Genomic DNA, 23,887 nt, shown 5'->3' with positions numbered 1-23,887 from the left:
CTGCTCTAGTGATACCATCTCAAGATGCTCTGAGCCTATAGGAAGACGATATTAATACACATCTCACTGGCCAGAAAATGAACTGTTAATTGGTTTCTCCAGAACTGGAAGGTCTTTGACTCCATCATGAAAGCATCATTCAACTTTGTATGAATGAGGAGACGATATGGCAGAACACAATCGAAAGGCTTCCAGTAAATTTTGGGAAGGTAAAGTTAGATTTTGTAGAATATTTTTTTTTAATTTCAAAAAGTGGTATTTCTCTTGCATTCACAGCACAGACTCTAAACTGGCATTTTCAGTCTTTCCCCATCTTCAGTGAAGCTGATTTTCTACCTGCTCTTTCTCCATCCTGGCTGTGCTCCCCTCCCGGGGGCATCTGAGTGAAGTCTCCTACTTCCTTCTATCACAGCAAAGAGAGCTGCACTTGAATTATCTCCAGGTATAAAAAACATACAAAGTCAGACGTCTGAGCACATCTGCTTCCCAACACAGGGAGCAGCTCTGCGAACCTGTTAACTGGTGCCTGAATCTCATGCTTGGAATCACCCGGGGCAGGACCACCTCGTCCAGGGCTCCTGCAGGCCCTAACAGTCACTGAACACCCACGAGACCACTCTGAACCAAACTCACCTGTAGTGAGGATGGATACAGTAAACAGTGGGTTCCATTTCCACCCGAAACATAGCAGAAAATGTCTGCTATCATCTCCTGGCATTTTTCAAATGTGTGTTTAGTAGATAGACAACTCCTCATGTTTCTACACACGTCTTTTAAAAAAAAAAACCCATAAGAATTTTCTATAGGGGCCTTCCCTGGTGGCGCAGTGGATGAGATGCCGTGCTCCCAATGCAGGGGGCCTGGGTTCAATCCCTGGTCAGGCAACTAGATCCCACACTCTTAGTGCCACAACTAAGAGTTCGCATGCCACAACTAAGGAGCCCGCCTGCTGCAACTAAGGAGCCGGCGAGCCGCAACTAAGGAGCCCTGGAGCCGAACTAAGAAGCCCGCGTGGTGCAACTAAGGAGCCCACGAGCTGCAACTAAGGCCCGGCGCAACCAAATAAGTAATTTTTAGAAGAAGAATTTTCTATAAAAGACTCCACTTTAGGCCAAGGGTACCTCAGACTTTGCATTCTATAGTACAGACAATTTTTCCTGAACTTTTGCACTCACATATCAATCTTTTATATGGTATTTAATAAACAGACTTAACATTATTTTTAGCCAGCCTGCTCTTCCTGGATACTTAGGTCAGTTCCAATCTTTTAATTCTGCCACGGCTCTCTTTGCCATTTGTCATTTCACATATTAGAATGCACCCTTAAGATAAATTCCTAGCAGTGGGATTCAAGGTAAAAGTGTATGTGTGTGTGTGTGTGGTGTGTGGGGCTCTTATTTTTCTTTATAAACACCATGAAATATAATACTGAAAGCTACGTGAGACGTATAATACTTAAATGACTATAAAGCAAGCACCAGTAAAATGTTACCAACACCCCTACAAGTCCCTCTTTTGCCTCTATCCTTTATAACCCTCATCATCCTTCCAGAAGAAATTACTGTATTCTGTGGTATTCATTTAATTATCATCAGAAAACATGCATTTTGAAGAACTGTAAGCCAAAGGAAAACAAAATCCAGGATGAGCTCTAGCACGTGCAGCTTTAACAGGAAATCACTGGAAGCCTGGCTCGTCTGAAGCCAGCTTCTCGCTTTATCTTAGCTCACGGGTGCTGCTTATAAGGAACGACATAAAAATAACGTGAGAAACAGAAAGAAAGAGTTGGTGGTGGGAGACAGAACATGGGATTGTACTCACCACAGGGCGAGTCGTTGCTCAATTTCCTTGAGAAAATTGGTATGAAATTTGTGCAAAGGTTCAAAATTCGGGAAAATGAGACTTTTCAAGGTTTCGGGCATGGAGTCCTCTTTGCTTACTGTGCTCTGAAACCACTGGGAATAAAAAGAGGACACTCTTAGAGGCGTTAAGGTGAAGGATGAAGGTCTGCAACTCTTCAGACGTAACGCTGCAGCCCACCACGCGTGGAGGCTAAAGGGCTTTCCTGCCGCGTCTGTAGAATTTCAAGAGCATCAAGGGCTTTCAAGCTTTACTGCTTTCCCTCCTTTCATTAGGTGGGGTAAGAAGTACCCTTCGCTTCGTTACCGCTTCCTGAAGTTTGTTACCCATTGACTGTGGAAGTCGGGACAAATCTCTGAAGTGGGCAGATACTGAAATCAAAACTTCCATTACGGCCAGCTCACTCGGTCATCGCTGAGTTATACCACTTCACGCCCTCTGGTTTAGTCCTTGAGAAACTTCCATCTCTGCTCCTTCGCTGAAATGCTGAGCAGGAAGATGGCTGAACCAGAGAGGTGAAGCCTCTGCCTTCACACACATGACTCATCTCGCTGACCTGAAGTCCAGGTGGGTCCCACAATGATTGCTGAGCACCTGCCCAGGTCACCACGGCTGCCCTAGAGGCACAGAAACCCAGCGATTCCAACTGACCTCCAGTGGGCTAGGCTCCTTCCCAGAATCCAGGATCATGAAGCCATCTGCCATGCTTTGAATTTGTTTCCAAGACTGAACAGGACTGATTAATAAAAGGCAGCCTTTCGGGTAGATTTTGCTGACACGGCTCAATTTATTGGCAAAGCTAAAACAAGGCTTCTACTTCGCCTCTGAGGTCTCCACCAAGCAAAAATAAAGGGCAAAACATGCCATGTTCTCCATCGGTGCAGGCAGACAGTACAACGTTTCATTTTAAATTTCTCCACTTTAGAAACTTCCTTCCTTTGCACTTAAAAATCACAGTTATAAAAGCTTTTTAGAGCATATTCCAAATTAAACATACTATTACTGCCTAATTTCTACAACCCAGAACCAAAATTCTTTTAATTGGAGTCAGAGAACCCCACATTTAATTAGATCCAGCTTGTCTCCTAAAGCTGATAAATTATGTAATCTAAGGCTTTAGGGGAAATGCTGCACATACCGAAGTGATGACTTCGAGATCCTTCAGATACGTTCTCTCAGTGGTGGAGACTTCCTTAGCGATGAAGTACGCTTTGTCAGTCGGAAATCTCTGCAAAATCCATTAAAAGAAAGAAGACATAATCATTTGAGCCTACAGTCTCTAAGCGTGTCCTGATTATAAGCAAGTCCTAACTACAGTGATACGCTGCTAACTTACGATCTTTGGTTGACTGGTATCAAGGCTAAATAAACTCTCATCTATTCTCCTTTTTTGGTGTGAGAGGAACTAGGATAGAAAATGGATTTCTATGATGAGAAAACTGCCTAGGAATGTTTCCTTCCATGTAAATACCACCCGCAGTGAAAGGCCTCGAATGAGTGTGTTAGCTGCCACTGAGGACTATTCATTCAATACTGGGCACCTGAAAAGCTAATTAGGATAATGGAGTGGTGCAGGCTTCAAGGAAATGAATGAAACAGAAAGCACAGCAGCCTTTGTCCTGGGCGTCGTGGGCTGGTGCTATTGACTTTTAGGAAATGGAAGTTACATTGTTCGTGGGAACACGAAGCGTACTGATCCAAAGGGACGAGGGTTACAGCAGCTACAGCCCATTGGTTAGGCGGGCAGGCAGCACTGCCCTAGAGCAGGTCTGCCACTGGTTTTGCTTCTCTTTAACCAACAATTAAAAGGAAATCCCTTGTTGTTAACCATCTTGCTTCCCACAAGAGTCCAACCGATTCCACCTCTGGGGATACACACGAAGCAGAGATGAGAACAGATACTTGTATACCCACGTTCCCAGCACCTTAAGACGAAATAGACAAGAGGAGGAAACAACCCAGCTGTCCATCAATGGATGGAAGAATACACAAAATGTGGTGTCTCCATACAATGGAATACTAGTCAACCTCAAAAAGGAAGGACATTCTGACATGCGCTACCAACATGGATACACCTGGAGGACAATTATGCTAAAGGACATAAACCAATTACAAAGGGACAGACACTGTATGATTCCACTTATACGAGGTTAATGCCTAGGGTAGTCAGTTCACAGAGACAGAAAGCAGAACGGTGGTTTCCAGAGGCTGGGCGTGGGGAGGTAATGCTCAACGTGCATGGAGTTTGTTCGAAGGATGACCGAGTTCTGGAAATAGTGATGATGGTCACACAACACTGTGAGTGCACTGAATGTCACTGAACGGTGTGCTTAAGAATGGTTCAGATGGTAAATTTTATGTGTGCACTGAATGTCACTGAACGGTATGCTTCAGAATGGTTCACATGGTAAATTTTATGTTATGTGTATTACTGGAAATGACAACACAAGATCAACAGGCGAGCGCCTGCCATCCCCACACCTTTCTCCGGCCGTCGTCCTCGTCGTCAGTCCGAGGGCCCGCCTGGTCGTTCAGCAACGGGCTGACCAAGGGGGAGGCCTGCTTGGTGTCGGGGCTCAGGTTGGGTGACAGGACGGTGCCGGTGGGCGCAGCTCCTCCCTGCGAGTTGATGGACAGCTCTGAAAGGTGAGGGCTGCCAGTCAGGGAGCCTGTTTGGGGATGAGAAGTATTAAAGAAAAGAAGAAAAAAAAAGTAATTCCTTCTGGGACCTGGCGTCCACTTACAATTTTCACCTCATCAAACCTATAGAAGCTTGACTACCATATGGCGCACTTATGATGCCCTTCGTGATTTTCTAGTTTTTTCCCTAAGTTGCAGCTGCCTTAATCCTAAAGATACTATTCAGTGGAACACAGTTATGTCATTAATGATAAGGTGAACTCTGCTTAGAGCATAATTACAATAGTTTAAAAGCATCGTGTATCTGCAAATAGGATCTTCATCTCCTAACTACTGCTTTAGCTTCTAAGAATTACTCGAGAAAGACAGTGTCTATATCACAAGGAGACGTGGGAAGTGACCAGAAAATAGAGCTATTCTAATAGAAGACTAAAGGACTTGGGACACCCAGGACAGACTACATCTTGGAACAACGGGCCACAGGTAGAGAAAGGGAAAGCAGCCACCTCCCCATTCTACGAAGAACAGAAGCGAGCTTGTTATACCTGGTGATGTCACTCCATGTCTCTCTCACTGTTTGGGACAGAAACACTAGTATCACAATTACAGCAAAGGTGATCATTTAAAAATGCAAAGCTGGAGGTCATTACATTATCATAATTCCCCTTTATGAGTCAAAAAATGATAGGAAATTAATCATTCCTCTGAGAAGGATACCACAGTACATAACAGGAAAATGTATAATTACCCGAGTCAGCCAAATGAGGTGATGTGCACATGAAACTCTGTGCCAACAGAATTTTGCCAATACCGATACCTCAACCTTTTGAAACTACTAATAAAATGAGATGTTTCAAAATCTACTTCTAAACTAAGTGTTTTGCCCAACAGTTTTATAATTCTAAAGCAGATCTGCAAAAACTAGGATTAGGGTAAACAAAGTTCCAGTAGCCTGCAGTCCTGTCAGTTACCATCACAGGGAAAGACGACATAAACGCTTTCTCCATTTTCCAATATACAGGTTCATGCTCATGGCTACTCAGAACAGTATCGAGGATCTCGGAAGGAAAGGGGAAGTGCGGTTTTCCAGGAATCCCCCCATTTTCTGGACCTCTGTCCTTTCTCTCTGGATTCATTCATATTCACTCGGAAATCACAAGACGGGTCAGCCTCGAATGAAGCTGATGGAGTTGGGTAATGAACTTGATCCCAGTATGAATGAACCTTGCAGAAGCCGCCACCAGCCCCCACCCGGTCCCAGGTTGACCAGCTAGCTGTGTCACCTACACACGGGTGAAAAGCCACCATGCCCACAAAAGCAACGGAAAGCAGACATCCTGCCCACTGACTGCTGGTCAGTACAATCATCCCTGAAGAACAAGATTAGAACATGTCAGGTAAAGTCAGATTCCAGAAGTTCGCATTAAAAAATAATCCCTCCGTTTAAGTTCCTTGCGTTTCCGTAGACATCATTAAAACAAAGTCCTGATGTGAGACAAAGACGCAATCACCCCACACACCACCAGACCCAGTAAAACCCGGAGAAAAAGGCCAGAAATTGCTTCACAAATGTCAATTTTATTGACACTAGTGCACAACCGAATACAATCATTTCGAGAGAATTGGAACTTGTCAAATAGAAATAGTGACAACAATCATAACTGCAATTGATTCAAGGTACTACACTATTCTCTTAAAAAAAAAAAGAATCACAAAAAGAAAAATGTTATCACTACAAAGAGGAATTAGAGAAGAGAACTTCTGGCAGTCTGTCTGGAGATCAAAACATTGCATGCATTTGTGAGTTGCTATCGGAGGGTCACCTTTTATTTGTCCACCATCGTCTGGCAAAGCATGGGGGCTTACCTTCAGCTCTCACACTACGTATGAGACCAGGTGAGGCAGTGTAAGTGAGAACATGCCGGGCCTTGAATCTGCAGTGACGTGGGACAGAAAAAGCGTTCGCCTCCTCATTGAAAGACTTGGAGCCATGAACAAAAAGCAGTTAGAAGGCTAGCTTGAAGGAGGCGTGCAGGTGGGGAAACAGTACTGATTAGTCCCTGGACGGCATCCAGCAGCAGATAAAAAACCAAGTGCCACATGGCGAGGGAGAAAATAAGGGGAAACACACTCGAGTGCAACCATGTCCACCCTCCAAAGGTCGACAGTTGCCCTTGTGAATTTCCCTGGGGACACTTCAGTTTGGTAGACCTAGCGGGCCAGAAGGGTGAGCTAACAGACCAGGGCTCCGGGAGAGGTGTCACCCTGCCAAGAAGGCAGGACACATTGCAAAGAAGATAGCAATCTAGAAGACACCCCGCTGGAGCACACTGGAGACAGGATTCAGAAAGCGGGACACCGAGAGTGAACCTGACGGACAACCGACGTCCCTATGTAGAGTCCGGGGCAGTTCTGGGTTCAGCTACGTTCTCACTCACGTGGCCTAAAGGTGTGTGTGACACCGACGTTACACGTGCAATACACAACCTTGGAGGATGATCAAATTAGGGTAGCCCATTTCCATTTCCTGAGAGGCGACTTCAACGGGCTTTGTGTCTACTAACGGGGCCCAAGAAGGCCAAGGCGATGAGTGTATTTAAATAGTAAGACCAATAAATCAATAAAGACCGAGCAGCCTGTTCTAGAAATCTATCAGCAATGCTAAGGAAGGGAAAGGTCCCAGACTCTGAGGTTCCATTTACCAGTCTGAGCCACATCCATGGAGAATAGCCTCCTTCCTCCCCTTGCAAGAGAAACTCCTCAAGGCTTTGAAAATTCATAGAAGACATGTGTCCCAAACAAAAATCGGTAGCTCGTTTACGATTCAACAATCAATGGAATATGCTGACGAGAGTAATCAGTAGAATTGGCAGCTTGGTGAGTAATTAAAGTTCTCTTTCGACTTGGAGCCAGTGTGTGACGAGGGTCTGTACAAACTGGTGTCCACGCAGGGCCTGCCCTCGGGCAAGTGTGAAGAGTAACTAAGGTCACAGTTACTAGAGCTACATGTGACCAATTTTCACCGAAGTCGTCCATTTGACAATAAAAGCAAACAAACATGGCGATGTTAGATCAAATGACTCTGCCAGGTTTCCGCAACCTTAAAAAGCTGCTCCCATCGCACAGTCTGTCCCCTGCCTTGAAGACGCAGCCCTGGGCAATGAGGAGAAATGGTGACCGGTGTTCACGGCTACTCCATGAACTGATTAACGTCTGGCAATTTTTATCATTTTCCTCCTCTATGGCAAATTGACACAAAGGAATTTCTTTCAGCAAGGGGCTCTAGATAAATAACTTGGGGCGGGGAGAGAATCTTCTAAGAAACCACCTGGATATTAAGGCAATAGGTGGAAAAAAGTCTGAAGAGATTAGAAAAAGATCAGTTACCGCCCTAAAAGTCTGGAAGCTTTTGATTCTTAAAAGAATCTTTTCCTAGTTTTAGAAATTGCCCTGCAGGTTTTTCGGCATTCAGTTATACTTCTGGTTAACGACTTTCAAGTCCCTCACCTCTACCAAATAATTTCATGACACGCCTCCCTTCGCCACCCCCAGATCTCCCTGTCCCCGCGTCCACCTTTAATCTGTATCAAGAGGGCTGAGTTTACGTCACTCCCCCGGATTAAACATGCCTTCACTAATGCTACTCTCGAGGGGGGCATTTCTGGTAACTGCTTTAAAAAAAATCCTTTTAAATGTACACATTCTCATGGCACAAACAAGTATGGAACTTCAAATTAGCACTGCAATATGTATGGATTTCAATTTATCACCCAGCCCAGAAACTGGGTTAGCTGCTCTATGTTTTTAATGTAATATACATTCATAATTCTTCTCTCTGGCTGCACAGGGGAAGTTGGATTTGCAGCCCCACCCAGACTGGAGCATCTCTTGACCAGCCCTCCACCAGAGGCACATAAAACAGTGGGAACATGGTTTATGATCGAGAAGCCAAACTCACGCCTGCCTTCCGCGCTTGGGACTGGGTACAAGCCGCTTAGTGACCATCTACTTCCTCTGACTATACTAAAAGGCTTAAGAACAAACTCACACAAGCCTGGGGAAAGAGAACTCTCTAATCTGTTTCTCCAGTAATGAAAATGGCATTTCAAATACTTAGTTGTACCTGTCCTGTTCTAAACTAGTCAAATAAATTGGGAATCCTCATTTTTAATTAGATAAGTGTTATTTTTCCTGTTAAGGAGGGAACCAGAAACCCTGACAACTTTAAAAATAGTAATCCATAGATCTGGTAAATATTAAAATATCTGAGAATGAGAATACAGATGAAAATGAGACTGTTGATTGCTTTCTCAAGTCCTCTTTTCAAAATTATAAAAACTACAATTATTTAAAAAGTATCTATGAGGATTTCCTCAATATTCTCCCAAAGTTCTGTATTTGGCAAACGTCTAGATGCCACTCATCTATTGTGATTTGTCTCCTGCCGTTTGCTTCTAAAATATAGGAGATCGTAACTCTATGTACCCAGAATATGCTTCAAAGGCACACGTAGGAAATACATTACAGAGGCAGGTTTGCATTTATTTTTAAAAAGCCTCTTTTTACATCCACAATCTCCCTCTAAAAGAGAAGACAAACCCTCTCTGGAGATGGTCTGCATTTGAAAGCCAGTTACCAAAAAAAAAAGGTCAGTACTGTATTGATTCATGAGACCAGGCAGGATTCACTCTAGTCTGATAACTAGGCTGGGTCCCACCCCAATGGAATATGTGAGGGAAAAAAAAAAAAAAAAAGGGCTGACAATGTTTCATTGAAGTTACAAGATTCCACAAGAAAAACCAGGTTATAGGATTACCAATCATAGCAGGGTGGCCTTCTTCTCGATAACTTAGGTTGTTGTGCGTAAGGTACGGGCTTCTTAGACCAAGTTCCTTGAAGAAAAGTTTTACAAGCAGCTAAACATCATTACTGTTCATCATCAAGCAATTCAGAAAAGCAACAGAAATGCAACTTGCAGAAAAATAAAGAGAAATGCTGCTAATGGGAAAATGACAGCGAATGCACTAGCTTGTTTATGGGGAAAAGATAAAGGAGAATTCTCCTTTGTCTGAACACGGTGGTGGCGTTGGCAGTGTCTGGGCTGCGGGGGACATGGTGCTTCACACCAACGGAAAACACCATCTTGTACTCGGGACAAAGCTTCGGCCATCGGTCGGAAAGAACGGTTACAATTGACAGTTTTTACAGCAAGATACCTGTTAGGACAAGTAAAAGCCTCTTCAGTGGAGATGAACAAAAGCTATTAATCCCGTGCATACACCGTTACATGAGTTTGGCCTTCCATGCTTAAAGAATCACCAAGCTCATTGTTACTGGAGAAACCAGCCACCTTCCCGGTGGAATAAATCCATGCTTTCGTGAACTACTGCACTCCCAGCCGTGGAGAGGAGGTAGAACCAGACAGTATCTGTGGGAGCCTACATTCTGGGTAGACAGCAAACCACAAACAGCTCACTGGCCATGAGGGGCCACCTGGGCTGAGCTAGAGAGGTCTTCTCTGCATTTCTACCTATCCCCGCTCCCCAACAAAACACACATACACAGCCAAATTCGCTTATAAGCTGTGGAACGTCTGCCATCCCCACTGGAATAGATGGTGCCATTCAACATAGGGAGCCAGTCCTCTGGTTAGCTGTCTGAGCTCCGCCCACGTAAGCTGCTGCCACAGATGCTCTCTGTTTCCATGAGCCCTGCCCCGCCCTACAGAGATCCTGGCTCCCTTCCAAGGACCATCCCCACCGCCACACAGCACAAAGTGCAGGCCTGGAGAAGATGGAATCAGAAAAGTGAAGTCTTCCGTTCATCTTCCATTTCCCCACCTTTAGTGAAATATGGTACCACCGAGCATGAGGCTCAGGATGCCTCCGTGACAAGGCTTGCTGTTTACTGATGCAGCATCATTGCACTCTAGAAGAAACAGGTGTTCCAAGTACAAACTGGTATTCAGTCATGTTAAAAAAAAAAAAAAAGACATCAGACAGTGCTCCAACAATGCAGGGAAGAGAAGGTACACCATGCTTTGAGGATAAAAGACAGAACGCTGAAAAAAAAAAAAGTTTTCTCTTAGATAGGTACATGCTGACCACACAGTGCATACCACGGCACAACAGAAAAATGTTTTCTCAAATTTATTAAACAAATGACAAAAATGAGAATGAAGTCCCCAGCCTTGTCTGTTGTAAAATTAATTCAGCGTATTAGAAATTTTTAATAAAATATTAAATGTACACACAGAGAGAACAGAAGGGAACTGGATTAATAACGTAGGCCAAGCTTGTGAGATTGGGTTAGTCAGGTTTTCACAGCAACCTTCCAGGCAGAAAGGAGGTGAGGGTAAGGGACTGAATCCACTGGCCATTCAGGTGCGTGTGTAGAGAGCAGCGGGGTGTGTGTTCTTGACTAAGGAAAGCCTGTCTTTGGTCCTTCTATAAATCTCTGCGGGCAGAGTGACAAATGCTTTCCTTCTTACAAAGGAACTGCAAGGCCCAGGACAAAGCAATTGTTGGCCCAGTTTCATGAGCCAGAAAGGTCATCTGGGAATACTGACAGGCCCATCAGAGGCTCCAAAATGACCCTTCTACTGTTTCCTTTTTGAGAGTCAGTTAACAACCCCAATTTATAATAAAGCAGGACTGCCTCCAAACTCCTGGTACCACTAACACCTCTACCTCTTACTCACACGTAGAGTTAATTACTGTCCGATGCTTTGTTATAGACTCCCCCGCCCCCCCGCCACACACAATGGTCCTTGCTCCCGCCTTAGTACTCTTGGTTTATGTTGCATTTTGCAGTGATTTCCAACTTCTATTCTTCACTATTCTGAAGTTCCTGCACCTGACCCCTAGCAACAAGCTCACGTAATTCTCAGTACCATGTCCATGACTGCATTCACGACACCTGCCTTGAAGCTAACCTTTCACACCAGCTCTCAACTACAGACTTAGATCAGATACCCTCTGTCAACAGTTGATGTTCAATCCTCCCTACTTTCAAATACCAAACCACCCTAAGACATATCAGAGCAACCTGATCTAGAACCCACACGAAGACGCCAAGGAGCTGCCTTCCACCAGAAGTTATAACCGAACACCAGAGGCCAAGGAGATCGCCAGAGGCTGCTTCCAAGGCCACGCTGTGATGCGGGCATCTTTCAATCCATCTGCGCTGAAACGATCCTCAACGAATCAGAGTCTCTTCAATTTCTAAAGCTTTAAAAAAGATTTACTAATTCTACATTAGCTTCCACCAGGGTGTTTAACTGCTTTGACTGGGGGAAAAAAAAAAAATCCCCCACGCTGGAAGTTTCATCTATGTTTTCTGGAGTGACGTGTTCTGAACTTTATGAAGCAAGACCTGTTTTTCACAACTCTACTCACCTCCTCCCAAATATGTATCTGACACACAAATCAGCATTTGCAACTTTTGTTTATAGAGGAAATACTTAAAAATCCCTAGGTTACCCAGGAAACAATAAATAGCTCTTTTCCAAGTATGTATTCCAAACAGGTGGCAACCAGGTCACTTTTGATCTTTGATGCCTACAACCTTAGACCAAACCATCATGGGTATTTTTTGCTTTTCATTATTATTTTTTTTAATAAAAAGAGAGCTGCTACATTAAGTGGCATGCTTATTTTGATCTAAACGTCGTGGCTTCATTTTAACAACTAGCAACTGGTGTTAGAGGTACGCACAGTGTACACTAGAGACCCCATTTCCCTGTATTACATTTCATTCAACTAAATAGAAACAGATGGAATTAGACTAACGAGGAAAAAGCAGCGCCAGTAAATTCTTTAAATGTCGCCAGACTCAAGTTCTTTAATCACTTCCTTCTTGCAGAAGTTCATCCGCTAGTACCTTTCCTTCCGTATGTTCTTATGAACTTGGCTAACACGGCTGAGTGTAACCTCAGAGAGCTGCCAGCAACAGGTTATTTTGAAAGGTTCACCTCTTTCGGGTTCAAAGAAACTTTCTCTATTGCAAAGACTGCACTGAAAGACTCTTCTGCAGTTTGCTTTGTAAAATTGGCAGCAATAGAGTTGACCCTTGGACAACACGGGGGTCAGGGGTGCAGACCCTCCGAGCAGTGGAAGATCCATGTATGACTTATGGTCGGCCCTCTGTGTGTATCTACACTTCCGCATCTGCGGATTACACCAACCTTGGATTGTGTGGTACTTGGAATCTGTGCGTAAGTGGACCTGCGCCATTCACACCCATGTTGTCCAAGAGTCAACTGTAGATTCATCCCCGTGAAACTAGAGGAAGGCCAGCCTTAGAGTAATTAAGCTCATCAGAGGAGGAATGTTTATAGACTACAAAGGAGAAGAGCCAGGAAAAAAGAGCCTTTCTTGGGGATGCAGCTCAGACAGCTTTAAATTCTGGTTAATGAAAATGAGGGCCTAGGCAAAGAAGAGTGATCGAGACAGAAGCAAATAAACTCAAAATAAACCTAGTAATGAAGGGGACCCCAAGTTTCTTAATTTAAGGCTGGGCCTACCTGTAGCCCAATCACTCACTGATGACTTCAACTGCACCAAACCCATACTGTGTTGAAATAGGGAAGAGCATTTTAAGTGGCAAATGTTGATTAAAACCCTATGAACACTGGTTAAAGCTATGAAAATGGGAGGTGATGCACATTCACAACAGTTTTAACAAAATTTAAAACGGCAGCTTAATATTTTAATTGCTTCTTCTTTTAGGAACTGCTTGCCAACGCAATCAAACTGACTCCACAGCGAAGATGCAAGTGGGGTTTCTGATTCAACGGAGGACAGGCTGGATCTCGTATACTTGATGGAAATTTCAAGAGGCTCATGCTGTATTTTGGGTTTGCAGTCCTAGTGTGTGTATGTATATATATATATATATTTTTTTTAAAGCATTACTTGGTTTGAATCTTCAAAGAAGTTCTGGAGCATCAAATGGAAATTATTCACATTTTTAAGTGCCGGCCACAGAAGCACCATTTGGTGAGATAAATCTGTGAGAAATTTCCAAATATGAATCACATATGTGGAGAAGAATCTGGCTCCCAGACTTCCTTTAACTAAATGCCTGTCTAATCATATAGCATCATGGCACACAGATGACTGGTCAAGGAGCTGGGGCAACCCACTGTAAGTTCTGGAACTCATTAAATGCAGTTCTTTACGAGAATTTCTTGCATTTTTATGCTGCCCGAACAAGCAGCAACAAAAATCAGTCACTAAAGGCTGTATAATTCACACGTTTTGAAATACTATCTAACAAAAGATATTCATGCGCGCAGGCCCCAGAGTCGCCCTGAGTGGCTTGAAGCTTTCTGTTTCTATATTTGGTTTGTCTTCCACCCAAGGCTTTAAGACATCATTGCACGGGAGCAGCCGCTATCTTGAAGACCTGGCTTCCTTATTGATGCAGGCGACCCCTACACTAGCTGTTGCCTTAGAAAAACTGGCTCTGACAGGTCTTGGGAAACCCTTTGGAAGTCTGAAAGAATTCACAGGTCTCTAATCTCTGCTGCCTATTGGTCACACCCAACCCCATCTCTGATCTTCCTGCACTTAGTTCAACTTCAGGCATGTGCCTGCCCTTCTTATACCACACAGTGAGATTCCAGAGGCCAGGGAAGGACTTGGGGACCAGAGTCTCACAGCAGGCAGAAGGCATGGAAGGTGCGGGGCGCTGGGGGTGGCATGCAGCCTGCTGGCTTCCTCTGACCTCCTCACCTCAGTGGACTGGCTCTACCTTCAGACTCAAAGAATGTTTAGGTTTACTCACTCAGCAGCTCTCTTTACTAGTGCAGGGAAAGCTCTCCCAGAGGCAATGAGTGAATATTCCCAGCACGTCAGAATACGTGGCTTTTGAAAAAACTACACACCTTTCCCCACACCCACACCCCCTTTCTTTTAAGCCCTGTTAATCACATCAGAATTGCCACCCTCACAAAGACCGACTGAGCAGCAGAAACTGAGTTGCTTGGCTGGTACAAAACCAAAGCGGAGAAAAACTCTACCAGTGACCCTAAAAGCGGAAAATCTCGTCAATATAGAACTGGGTACATCACCGTTGATCAGTTGCTTTTGAAACACTTTGGATAAAAAATCATCTCTTCGGGGAAAAAGCAAAACAAAATAATTACTGGACTATGTTTTGCTTTGGGCGTTTACATCTGATGATTCACATTCTAAGCCAGCTAAGTTAATACCTTCTGCTCATTCATATTTCATGATGAGACTGCTGTATGATTAGAGGTAAAAAGAAAACTCATTTGAACACACCACCTTCACAAATAAACCACAGATTCCACATGGGACTCTGCTTAACTCACGTTTGACTACTTTTTTATATAGCAAATTGACACCTTTCTCTAAGCTCAAAACAGAATAGGCAAAAATGGGCTATAACTGCGAAAACCCCACAATATAGAAAGCAGTTCTTCCTACCTAATATGGACTGTAATAACCTAAGTCCACATGAGTCCTCATCTCCATATGATTTTAATTTTTAATCCATACAAGAGTCTCAAAATATAAAATACTGAACCCAAAAGGTCCTAGTGCATCTAGCTGTCACATAGAGTAAAACACTGAAGCCCAGAGACCAAGGTTCTGGTTTTAGATTTGTCATGCAACGGCTGTAGGACTACGGGAAGTCTCTTCCCTTCGTCAGAACAAGGTTTCTCATCCATAAATAAAGGTTTAACCTAGGTGACCTCCAAGGTCCCTTCTGGCTTCAAAATTCTGTGACTCTGTTAAACACGTAAATCTAAATAAAGCAAAAGATGAATCGACTACTTCAGTGAACATCTTTCAAGCTACCTGATAATCAACTTGATTCATCAACCATGCACTGAATCAAATGATTAGGAAGATAAAGCAAAAGTGTGCGTAAAAATGGATTAAGTTTTCAGAATCTTTAAACTCAACTTCTCGACATTCATGTGGACAGAGCGTCACGTGTGAACCACAGGGTCTGTCAATATTTCTGCTTATTCAACACTGTGGCCAAATTCTACTCAGTTTCCCTAAACTTGCTTAGCTCTTGCCCGTGACAAAGCCACACGATGAGTTAATAAGGCCACTCGCGTGGTGGCACGTTAGGGCTGGATCATCACTACAACTCTTTTCAATAATTTTGTAGTTCCTTAGGATCTAAAATTTTTATTCTACAATTTATCTTTTCTTAAAAAAAGTACCAAAGACTAAAAAGTACCAAAGAGCAGGCATGAAGAAAAGCATTTCATTGGTGATGCTCTTCTTATTGGGCAAGCAAGCCAACATTTCAGCTGACGCTTCCATCACATTCCGCTAGATTCTAGAAGGCAACAGTGTCTGGCTCAGAAATGACCCTGGCAGCCTAGCAGAGCCATCTGGGGACCCCAAGGGGCACTCCAGACCAATGTGATCCAAATTTCTAGGGTCAGGGCTCAGGTAATACCAATTTTTTAAATGTCCCAGGTGATTCCAAAGTGCAGCTAAGGCTGAGAAGCAACGCAAGTTCAAACCAGGCTTTTCCATCTGAAATGCAGAAACGCTGGGTGAAAGGCACTGGTGTAGATGGTAAGATTTAAAAAGAAACCAAACCTCTCACTACTTCTACTTTCTTTTTTCCCGCACAGAGAAGCAGCCAGAAGACACTGTTCCTGAGCGTGTGAACGTTAAGAACGTGCGTAAAAATCCACCAAGGGCAATGAGACTGGGAAACAGCCCTTCCCGGTACTGCGCACTACTCAGAGGCGAAACCTTGAGTTTGCTAACCTCCTGGTGCCAACAGTACCTACCCTGCGAGGTCTTACTTTTCCCTGCATCGTTATTCAGCAGCAGCTCTGTGTTTCACCAAGAGGCTCTGACGGCCAGAGTTCTTCAACACCTTCTTCAACCATAACTAACGTTGGACACATGAAAGCAAACCCAAACCAAACCAGCAATCTCATATCGATTCCAGTTCAGGAAGATTTATATCATTTCATAGGAAGTCTGCAAAGAATCATCCCAAATGCTTCCAATTAAAATATTCCCTAGTCTTATTAACTAATATTTCAACAACACTTCATTTCAACTAGCAGCCGACTGACATTTGGCCTTGAGTTTTGTCAATTCCTCGCTGCAAAGCAGCCCTCCTTTTAAAGAAGGGGTTCAAAGTAAAACCCACACCTTTCCTGGGATCTCAGTGATACTTTCGTCCCAATAATCAACCAGATGGGAGGGTGATCTGTGTACACAACTGAAGATACACAGAAAATTTCCACGTAAATACAGCACACTATACACATGATCAGATTCATGACAAAGGATGTCTTCCTAGGCTTCAGCCAGAAAGAGAAACAAGCTCTTGGTAACTTGTCGTGATGTGTGAGATTCTGTCCTTCTGAAAGATCTGAGAAGCCAGGCGTGCCCTACCCAAGCATGTGCCTGCCCTAAAACCTCCTCTAACAAAGGTCGATTAGAAATTAACAAGCCACTAGGACAGAGCATCTCCAGGGAAACCCTGGACGCGTAACTCCAGGTTTCCAGCCCTTGAAGACCCGCCCTCTGGTCTCCTCACTCATACTCCTCTCCGTCCTCATTCAAAGGCAGGCCACCCAAGGACTTCTTTCTCCTCACGCCGGAGGGGGAACTCAGCACAGCTGGGTTACCAAACACGAGGGGCTGGCTCAGGGGGCTGGCCAGTTCAGAGTCTGAATCGCTGGATTCAGTCCCACTGCTGGTGGAGCCCTCGGTTATCTGCAGGGGTGCCAGCTGGGCTGCCTTGCCAGGGGCACACGCTGACTGCGCCATGGGGATCCTCGAGGTCGGACCCACGAGAGGTGTACCATTAGCCAGCGTCCTACCTTCCGAAGCGGCCGGGCCGGCCGGGCCTCCCTTTCCATGGCCATCAAACCTATCCCCTGCCTTCGGGCTTGATGCTACCTGGCTAAGAATGAGTGGATCTGTCTCTGACTTATTATATCTCAGATTCCTTAAGTGGGGCCTTTGTAAGACGGGGGAACCGTCTTCATCGCGAGGACCCTGGCTTGGGAGAGGATCTCCTCCCACACTTCTCTCTCTATAGTCATGTGCGTTTTCGGAAACATAGCCTTGGGACCCGGTCCTGTCCCAACTCATACTTGGACTTGAACTTCCGCTGCTGGGAGACAAGGGGGTGGCCAGGGGACTGTGACCGCCTGAGGCCCTGAACATCTCATCTATCAGAGAGCTATGTCTCGGGAGTCTGGGGCTCCCACTCATGTCAAAGGTGATGTCTGCTGAATCATCATCATGGAATTCTCTGGAAGGAGGCCGGGAGGACTTCGCAGAGTGAAGGGAAGCCCTGCGCCTAGCCTCTATTTGCCTCTCATCCCTGGACAGCAGATAAACACCACTGGTCAAATCACCCTCATAGTTGTCATTTGTTTGGGACCGTGACCGGGACGCTTGTTCCCTGAGGAGGTCGTATTCACTGTCTACGTCACTGCAGTCAATGAAAGGAATGGAAGTGTTGCTGCCTTGGGCAGCCCTGGATGCTGGACCTGTGCTTGGCTGCGGGGGCCGAGGTCTACTCTGCTGGGTCCTGTCCTTAGCGACCTCCTCCTCTTCCTCCGTCTCCGCCCTGCCGGCCCCGTCTGCCTTCGTGCTCCCCGCCGGGCTCCTCTGCGGAGTGGGGTTGCGCTGTGGCCCGCGCTCATCGGCCGAAGCGGGCGGGTCCCTTCCCGGCTGGCAGCTCTGGCCGCCCGGGGATGCGGCACCTTCTCCGAAGGTAAGGCTGGCGCTCTGCTGAGCCTGGGTGGGGCGGGGGTGCGCGAGAGAAAGGGGAGGGAGACGAAGAGAAAAGGGAGAGGTTACACCACGGCTGGAAGAGACAGAGACGCGGAGTCCAACCCAACGGCATCTCCTGAAGCATCGAGCGGCCGAGGATCGCCAAAGCAGGCCTGCCCTCCCCGGTCTTAGAACAAAGCACCCTGTCAGGAATCGGGCACTCCCGAGGCTGTCTGGTCAGCATCCAGAACGTTCTCTCAGGGTGTGGAAGCCGACAGCGCGGGGTCCCCGGCAGCACAGGGGAGGCAGTGCCTCTGCTTTCCAGGACCGGCAGTCTCCTCTTGGGCGTCCCAAGTTTCTGTGGAAGAAGACGGTCCTCCCGGCCCACAGGGGACTGACTTCCTGAGGGGGTGGGGGCAGGCGGAGGAGGGAAGGCACCGTGGACCTCCAAAGGCGAGCTGACACGGATTTCAGACAAATGACAAAAACGTCTTTGTTTCGATGCCTAAGGGCAGGACGGGCAGCTTACAGGCTCTCTGGATTCGCACAGGGAGACTGCCTTCATGTTCTTTCCCAACAAAGTTCTCATTCTCTTGTAGAGAAAACCCTGAGAGCTCATCCAGAGACCAACTCCAGGGAAAACGAGCCCTGGCCACCCTCAGAGCAAGAGCGGTGCTGTGTCTCGTTGCCAGCTGTGGTCGCCGCTCTGTAACACGAGCCCTGGGAACGCACCGTCCGGTCCTGCGCCAGCGCAAGGTTTTGACCTTGGCAGCCAAGGGGAGCTACACCCGTCACCCCACCCCGAGCTAAATCCCAATCTCTTCACACAAGCGCAGCCGTTTAGCTGGAGGGTGGGCTCAGCTCTGGCCCTGGATGGTTCCAGCCCTAAGCTGAGTTCAGGCCAATAGAGCAAACTTCCCTGGGGCCAGGGCATGGGAGGGAAGAGGGGAAAGGATACAGGCCAGGACGAGAGGCACAGAGCCCGTGTCTGGTCAGAGCCAGGGCACACGGCTAGACCCTCCCCCAGAAAACACCCCGAAGTGGAAGGATGAAGAACAACAGAGCAGACTAGGAAAGCCAGTCCCCGGCAGAGGACGTCTGGCGGAGAACAGCTCTAAGAGTGACTATCACCATCACTGACTTGGTTTGGCACTTCTGAATTCGGCTCTGCAGGCTGCGTAGCAAGGCTTCTGATGGAGTGAATCTTGCTGTGTTTCCTGGGAGAAATCACACGAGAGAACTAAAGTTAGGTGAATTGGGTTTTTTTCATTGGTTTCACATGAAAAATAACGGCATGAGGCATTCCCCAGTAGTGAAGGCACCCGAAGGAGTTTGGATAAATGCTCCCTGGAGACAGACCCAGTCACCCTTTCTGTATCACTCGTAGGATTCGGGGGTTGCTTCAGCCTTGAAAACGTTCTCAGCATTCCCAGCTCCCACTGCAGTGGTCCAGCCGGTTGGGAGTACTACCACCGAACGCTAACTCTCTAGTTACGGGAAACGTCATTGGGAGGGAGAAGCTGGCTGGGCCCGAGCACGCTCTGAATTGCAAGCCCTGGCCTAACAATACGAAATCGATGTGTGTGTTCTGGGTAATGACTTTCTAGATCAGTTCTATAACAGAGGCCTCTGCCACTAATGAGCTACTCCTTCACAGCGCTCAGTTCAGAGAAAAGGCCCTGCCCCAGGAATGAATTTATAGACTCCACGGTAGAAGAAACTGGTTTTTAATGCCACCAACATCTTCCCTTTAATTTTTTCCTTCCCTTAGTGTGTCGGTCCCCAACTTCCCAGGGGACAAGCATGAGAAACTTTTCAGGTACTCAAACACATGAAACTGCATAAATATAGAGATTAAATTCCAATGTCCATCCAGCTTTTCTTTAAAATACTCCAAAGTAACACACCAAGGCTCCGGAGCACGCACATTCTGAGTCAGAGAGAGGCAGACCCCTTCTTATACGATCCCCAAAAGATTAATCGTGGATCGTCCGGGAAAATGATGGGGTTTGCTTTGCTACATCTAGATAAGCATACAGATAACCTTCTGAACATTACATTTCTATGTACAGGGAGGGAAAAACGACCCCAGACCTCCATCAGGAGAAATATACAAGGATGGTCAAGGCAGCACATTTGTTTCAGCAAAAGCAAAACAAAACACCAAACAACCTGAATGTTTCTCAACAGGGAATCAGATACCTGAAAGGTAATACTTTCACAATACCATAAAGTGCTTAAGACAGATCTCAAAATCAGGGCAGCTTTAAAAAGCAAGACGCATGATTACGTACAATGTAATACTGATTATATAAATGAAAAAGGACACCCCCAGAGCAATTCTGCCTGTTCTTTTTGGGTGCATGAATATTTCTAATAGAAGTAACAGGAATTAGGTAGTTGTTGCCTCTGGGGAGGGAAGGAGGGAAGTAAGGAAGGCTGTTGGTTAAAGGGGGTTTTCACTACATCTGTAACCACAATAGCTGCAAATAAGGGAAGAAGAAATAAAATCCTAGAAACCAATGTTAAAATGTGACTAGTTAATTCTAAGTACCAGGAACACGGGTGTTTGCTGTATCCTCTGTGCTTTATTGTAATTTTTAAATGTGTTAAACTGAAAAAAGAAAACCATTAAAACAAACACTTGCAACTGAACAGTCATTGGCGCACCATCCCTTCACCCCTGTACCCTTTTCTTTTTGCAATTTTTCCAATTAAAAAAAAAAAAGTTTATAGAAATACTTCCAATTCAAATCCCCAAATATTTAAGGACTCACCGGTGAGTAGGTTTTTACAGCGCTTTACCCCCTCTGTCAGCTCGTGTTCCTCTTGCATCCCTGCCCTCTGCTGGCTTCCTTTCACCCTGGAGTTCAGTGTCCCCCGGGCCTCAGCTGTTCCTAACACTGAACCGGCCGAGACTGACCGGGCGGCAGCGATTCTCTAGCTCACCGGGCCCGGGGGGAGCGATGCTTAGCCGCTTAGAGCACCACTGCCTGCAGAGAACGACTCCTCTCAAATCGCAAGTGGCACTGACGTTTCTCTTACCTTTCAAACTGCACCTTCTTATGTCCTCCTTCTTTAACATAGTCGAGAACCTGCTTCTGAGTCCGGCCACTAAAATGAAGACCACGAGAGGGGGCGGAGAAGACAGCAAGGCGTTCTCATTTCACACTCAGCACAGCCCTCCACCATCCTGCCTCCCTCCCACAGCTGGGAGACACGGGAGTTTTCTCGGCTAGCCCGGGATGAAGGCAGTCCCAAGAGAAACTGTGCTTTTGCATCCATTCTGTCTCCTGATATTTCCCTTACACACGACAGAAAAAGCTCAGTGAACTCAACAACTTAACGATTCTGTGTTTGATTATTAAGCAACCATCCCAAGAGCCTGTATACTTCATGAAGGCAGGGATAGCTCTGTTCACAGTGTACCCCCAACACCTAGAGCAGAATCTGACATGCAGTAGGCACTCGAAGACTGGTTGAAAGAATGAGTGAGAAATTGAACCAGTGATGGGCAGGTCCACAGAGCATTCGGTGAAGCTACAGCCAAGTGCTAACAAGGTGCTTTTGCTTCTACAGAGAAAGGAAATCCTTTCTGAATTAGAAGAGTTCCTCTAGGCGTTGTCTGTGGCTGGGGAGACTGCCTAGTGGCTACCTAACGTTCAAACCGAACACAGCAAGGGGCTGCCAGGAGCCTTCTGCGATGACCCAGCAAACATGCCATCAGCCAAAGCTCTTGGAAGCCAACTTTCCCGAGGAAAGTCTTGGGGAAAATGACCACATGGCAGACGGAGAGACGTGAAGCAGAATCCTTACCTGAACCGAAACGATGACCCTCGGCTAAACAGAACAGGCTTTGGCTTCGGTTTGGGCTCTTCAAAAAGTCTAAAAAAGGCATGATGTTCAACACAGATTTTCCAGAAGGATTTGCAGAAGTCCCGACTGGCCATTAGGAATTCCAAGGTATCCTGGTATGAGCTCTAGAAAGAGAAAATAACACTTTGGTTTTTTCCATTACCCAGAGACGTTCAGTTACAGTACGGGAAAGGGGGCAGAAAACAAATTTGTCCAATAAAATTTCAATTGTGTATTTTATTATAGCATGACCATAAATCCACATATTTAGTAAAATGCATTTGTTCCTCATGACGAAATACAGTCATCATCGTTCAACCATTTTCTTCCCCACTTAATTCCTTAGAGGAACACACAGAAGATGGGGATACTCAGCAGAAGTTACAACATTCCCTCTGACAGAAATCATAAACAAATGCTGTTTACTTGGCTTCCATTTCCTTCGTGAAAAAATATCCAAGCACTGAAATGCCTCTTCTGCCTCCTTAAAATAACTGAAACGCATTTCTTCTTTCTGTTTTCTCCCCCATGGTTCATGCCAACTTTGAATATTGTACTTAAGCCTTTTCTCCATCAGAAAGCATATGGCTCAGCCTCCAGGTGGCCCCAGGGACCATACAGGAAATGAACATTTTTTCTGGAGCACTGAAGTATCACCCAAGGCTGAAAAATTCATGTCCTTTGATTTGGGAAAGGGGATACGGTAATTTTCTACTTCCAGACTGAATGCTCTCAATTTAAGTGACCGTATTATATAAACAAATGTTACCACAGCCCTTAACATTCTCAGCGGTTCCAGCCATTTGGGGAGAATCTCACAGTTCTCGGTAGTGCAGCCTCAACTTACAGACGGGTCGTGCTGCAGTACCCAGTCTTTTGGACTCAGAACGTGTCTTCTCGTAGAAAACAACTTCCAGTGGGTGACTGCTTCCCAAATCAGGCCATAAAAACCTATTTCATCCATAATGTAACCAAATGACTATAAACCTAGACCTCCATTTAGAATCTTTTTTTTACCCCCATGGGATTAAGCAGTCCAGTTCTGGTTGGGGACATCAGCACCCTGGCGCCCATCCATCCCTAGTTTTATGGCGGATGGAGAAGACGCTTTCTTCCTTCTCTGACCTGGCGCCACGTGAGCGACATCTTTAGAGGGAGGGTCTTCGGGAAGTGTGCTAGGGGAGGGGCCGGGTCAGCTCGTGAGAGTGCGCCGTCAGGGGCTGGGGACTACAGCAGGACCGTCCCTGGGTGGGGAGGGACAGACCTGGAGCACGGCAGGATGCTGACTGGGGTGCCGAGGTGGCCGAAGCTGGAGACACGGCGGCTGCACAGGAAGGGGCGGCCCATAGGTGCACAGCGAAGTGACCCCTCCCTGGGCACACATCTGTGCCCTCTGTCCACTGCTGAGGACAGCTGCGGAGGGACCGAGCGTCTGGATACACAGTACAGACTGGCAGACACCTGGAGAGCTGCCGGCCGTGGGTTCCACCTGAGCCCTAGCGGGACCCGCCCCGCCCCGAGGGGGCTCACTGGTCTCCCCCTCTTTCCCGAGAGGCACTTACGTTCACATCTGGGCGGAGCTTGATGAGAAAGCGCTTCCTCTTGAAGCTCAGCTTCCGCACCTTTGCCCAGTTGAAGGCATTGATCTTCGTAAAACCCTGAGAACAAAGGTATCGGCCAGTGAGCCGGGAAATGAATGACAAGCAACATGCGAGTCGGTCTGCTCTGCTCACGGGGAGCTGAAAGGAGGGCCGACGTTCTCCCGCTCCTAAGAATGCCTCTTGCTG

General features: G+C 46.1%; 1 protein-coding gene across 5 annotated transcripts in view; it reads right to left on the bottom strand.

Annotated features, from left to right (window-relative positions):
• The window catches only part of FARP1 (FERM, ARH/RhoGEF and pleckstrin domain protein 1), a 285,374-nt gene that overhangs the window by 40,494 nt on the left and 220,993 nt on the right, over positions 1 to 23,887 (bottom strand). For 4 of the 5 annotated variants that reach the window (XM_082859491.1, XM_082859490.1, XM_082859493.1 and 1 more), the window contains exons 9-16: positions 23,663 to 23,758; positions 22,062 to 22,225; positions 21,291 to 21,359; positions 19,387 to 19,462; positions 18,020 to 18,269; positions 4,342 to 4,529; positions 2,999 to 3,088; positions 1,822 to 1,955 (exon numbers count right to left, since the gene is read on the bottom strand). In XM_082859491.1, the coding sequence (XP_082715617.1) occupies positions 1,822 to 1,955; positions 2,999 to 3,088; positions 4,342 to 4,529; positions 18,020 to 18,269; positions 19,387 to 19,462; positions 21,291 to 21,359; positions 22,062 to 22,225; positions 23,663 to 23,758 (1,067 nt within the window). Of the gene's footprint in view, positions 1 to 1,821; positions 1,956 to 2,998; positions 3,089 to 4,341; positions 4,530 to 17,146; positions 18,270 to 19,386; positions 19,463 to 21,290; positions 21,360 to 22,061; positions 22,226 to 23,662; positions 23,759 to 23,887 lie in introns of all 5 variants that reach the window. The other variant, XM_082859494.1, reaches the window with a different exon arrangement.

Source organism: Leucopleurus acutus (assembly GCF_964270905.1).
Source record: "Leucopleurus acutus genome assembly, chromosome: 18".
In the NCBI taxonomy this organism is placed as follows: Eukaryota; Metazoa; Chordata; class Mammalia; order Artiodactyla; family Delphinidae; genus Leucopleurus; species Leucopleurus acutus.
Note: the sequence above shows the minus strand (reverse complement) of the source record. Positions and strands in the feature narration are given on the sequence as shown.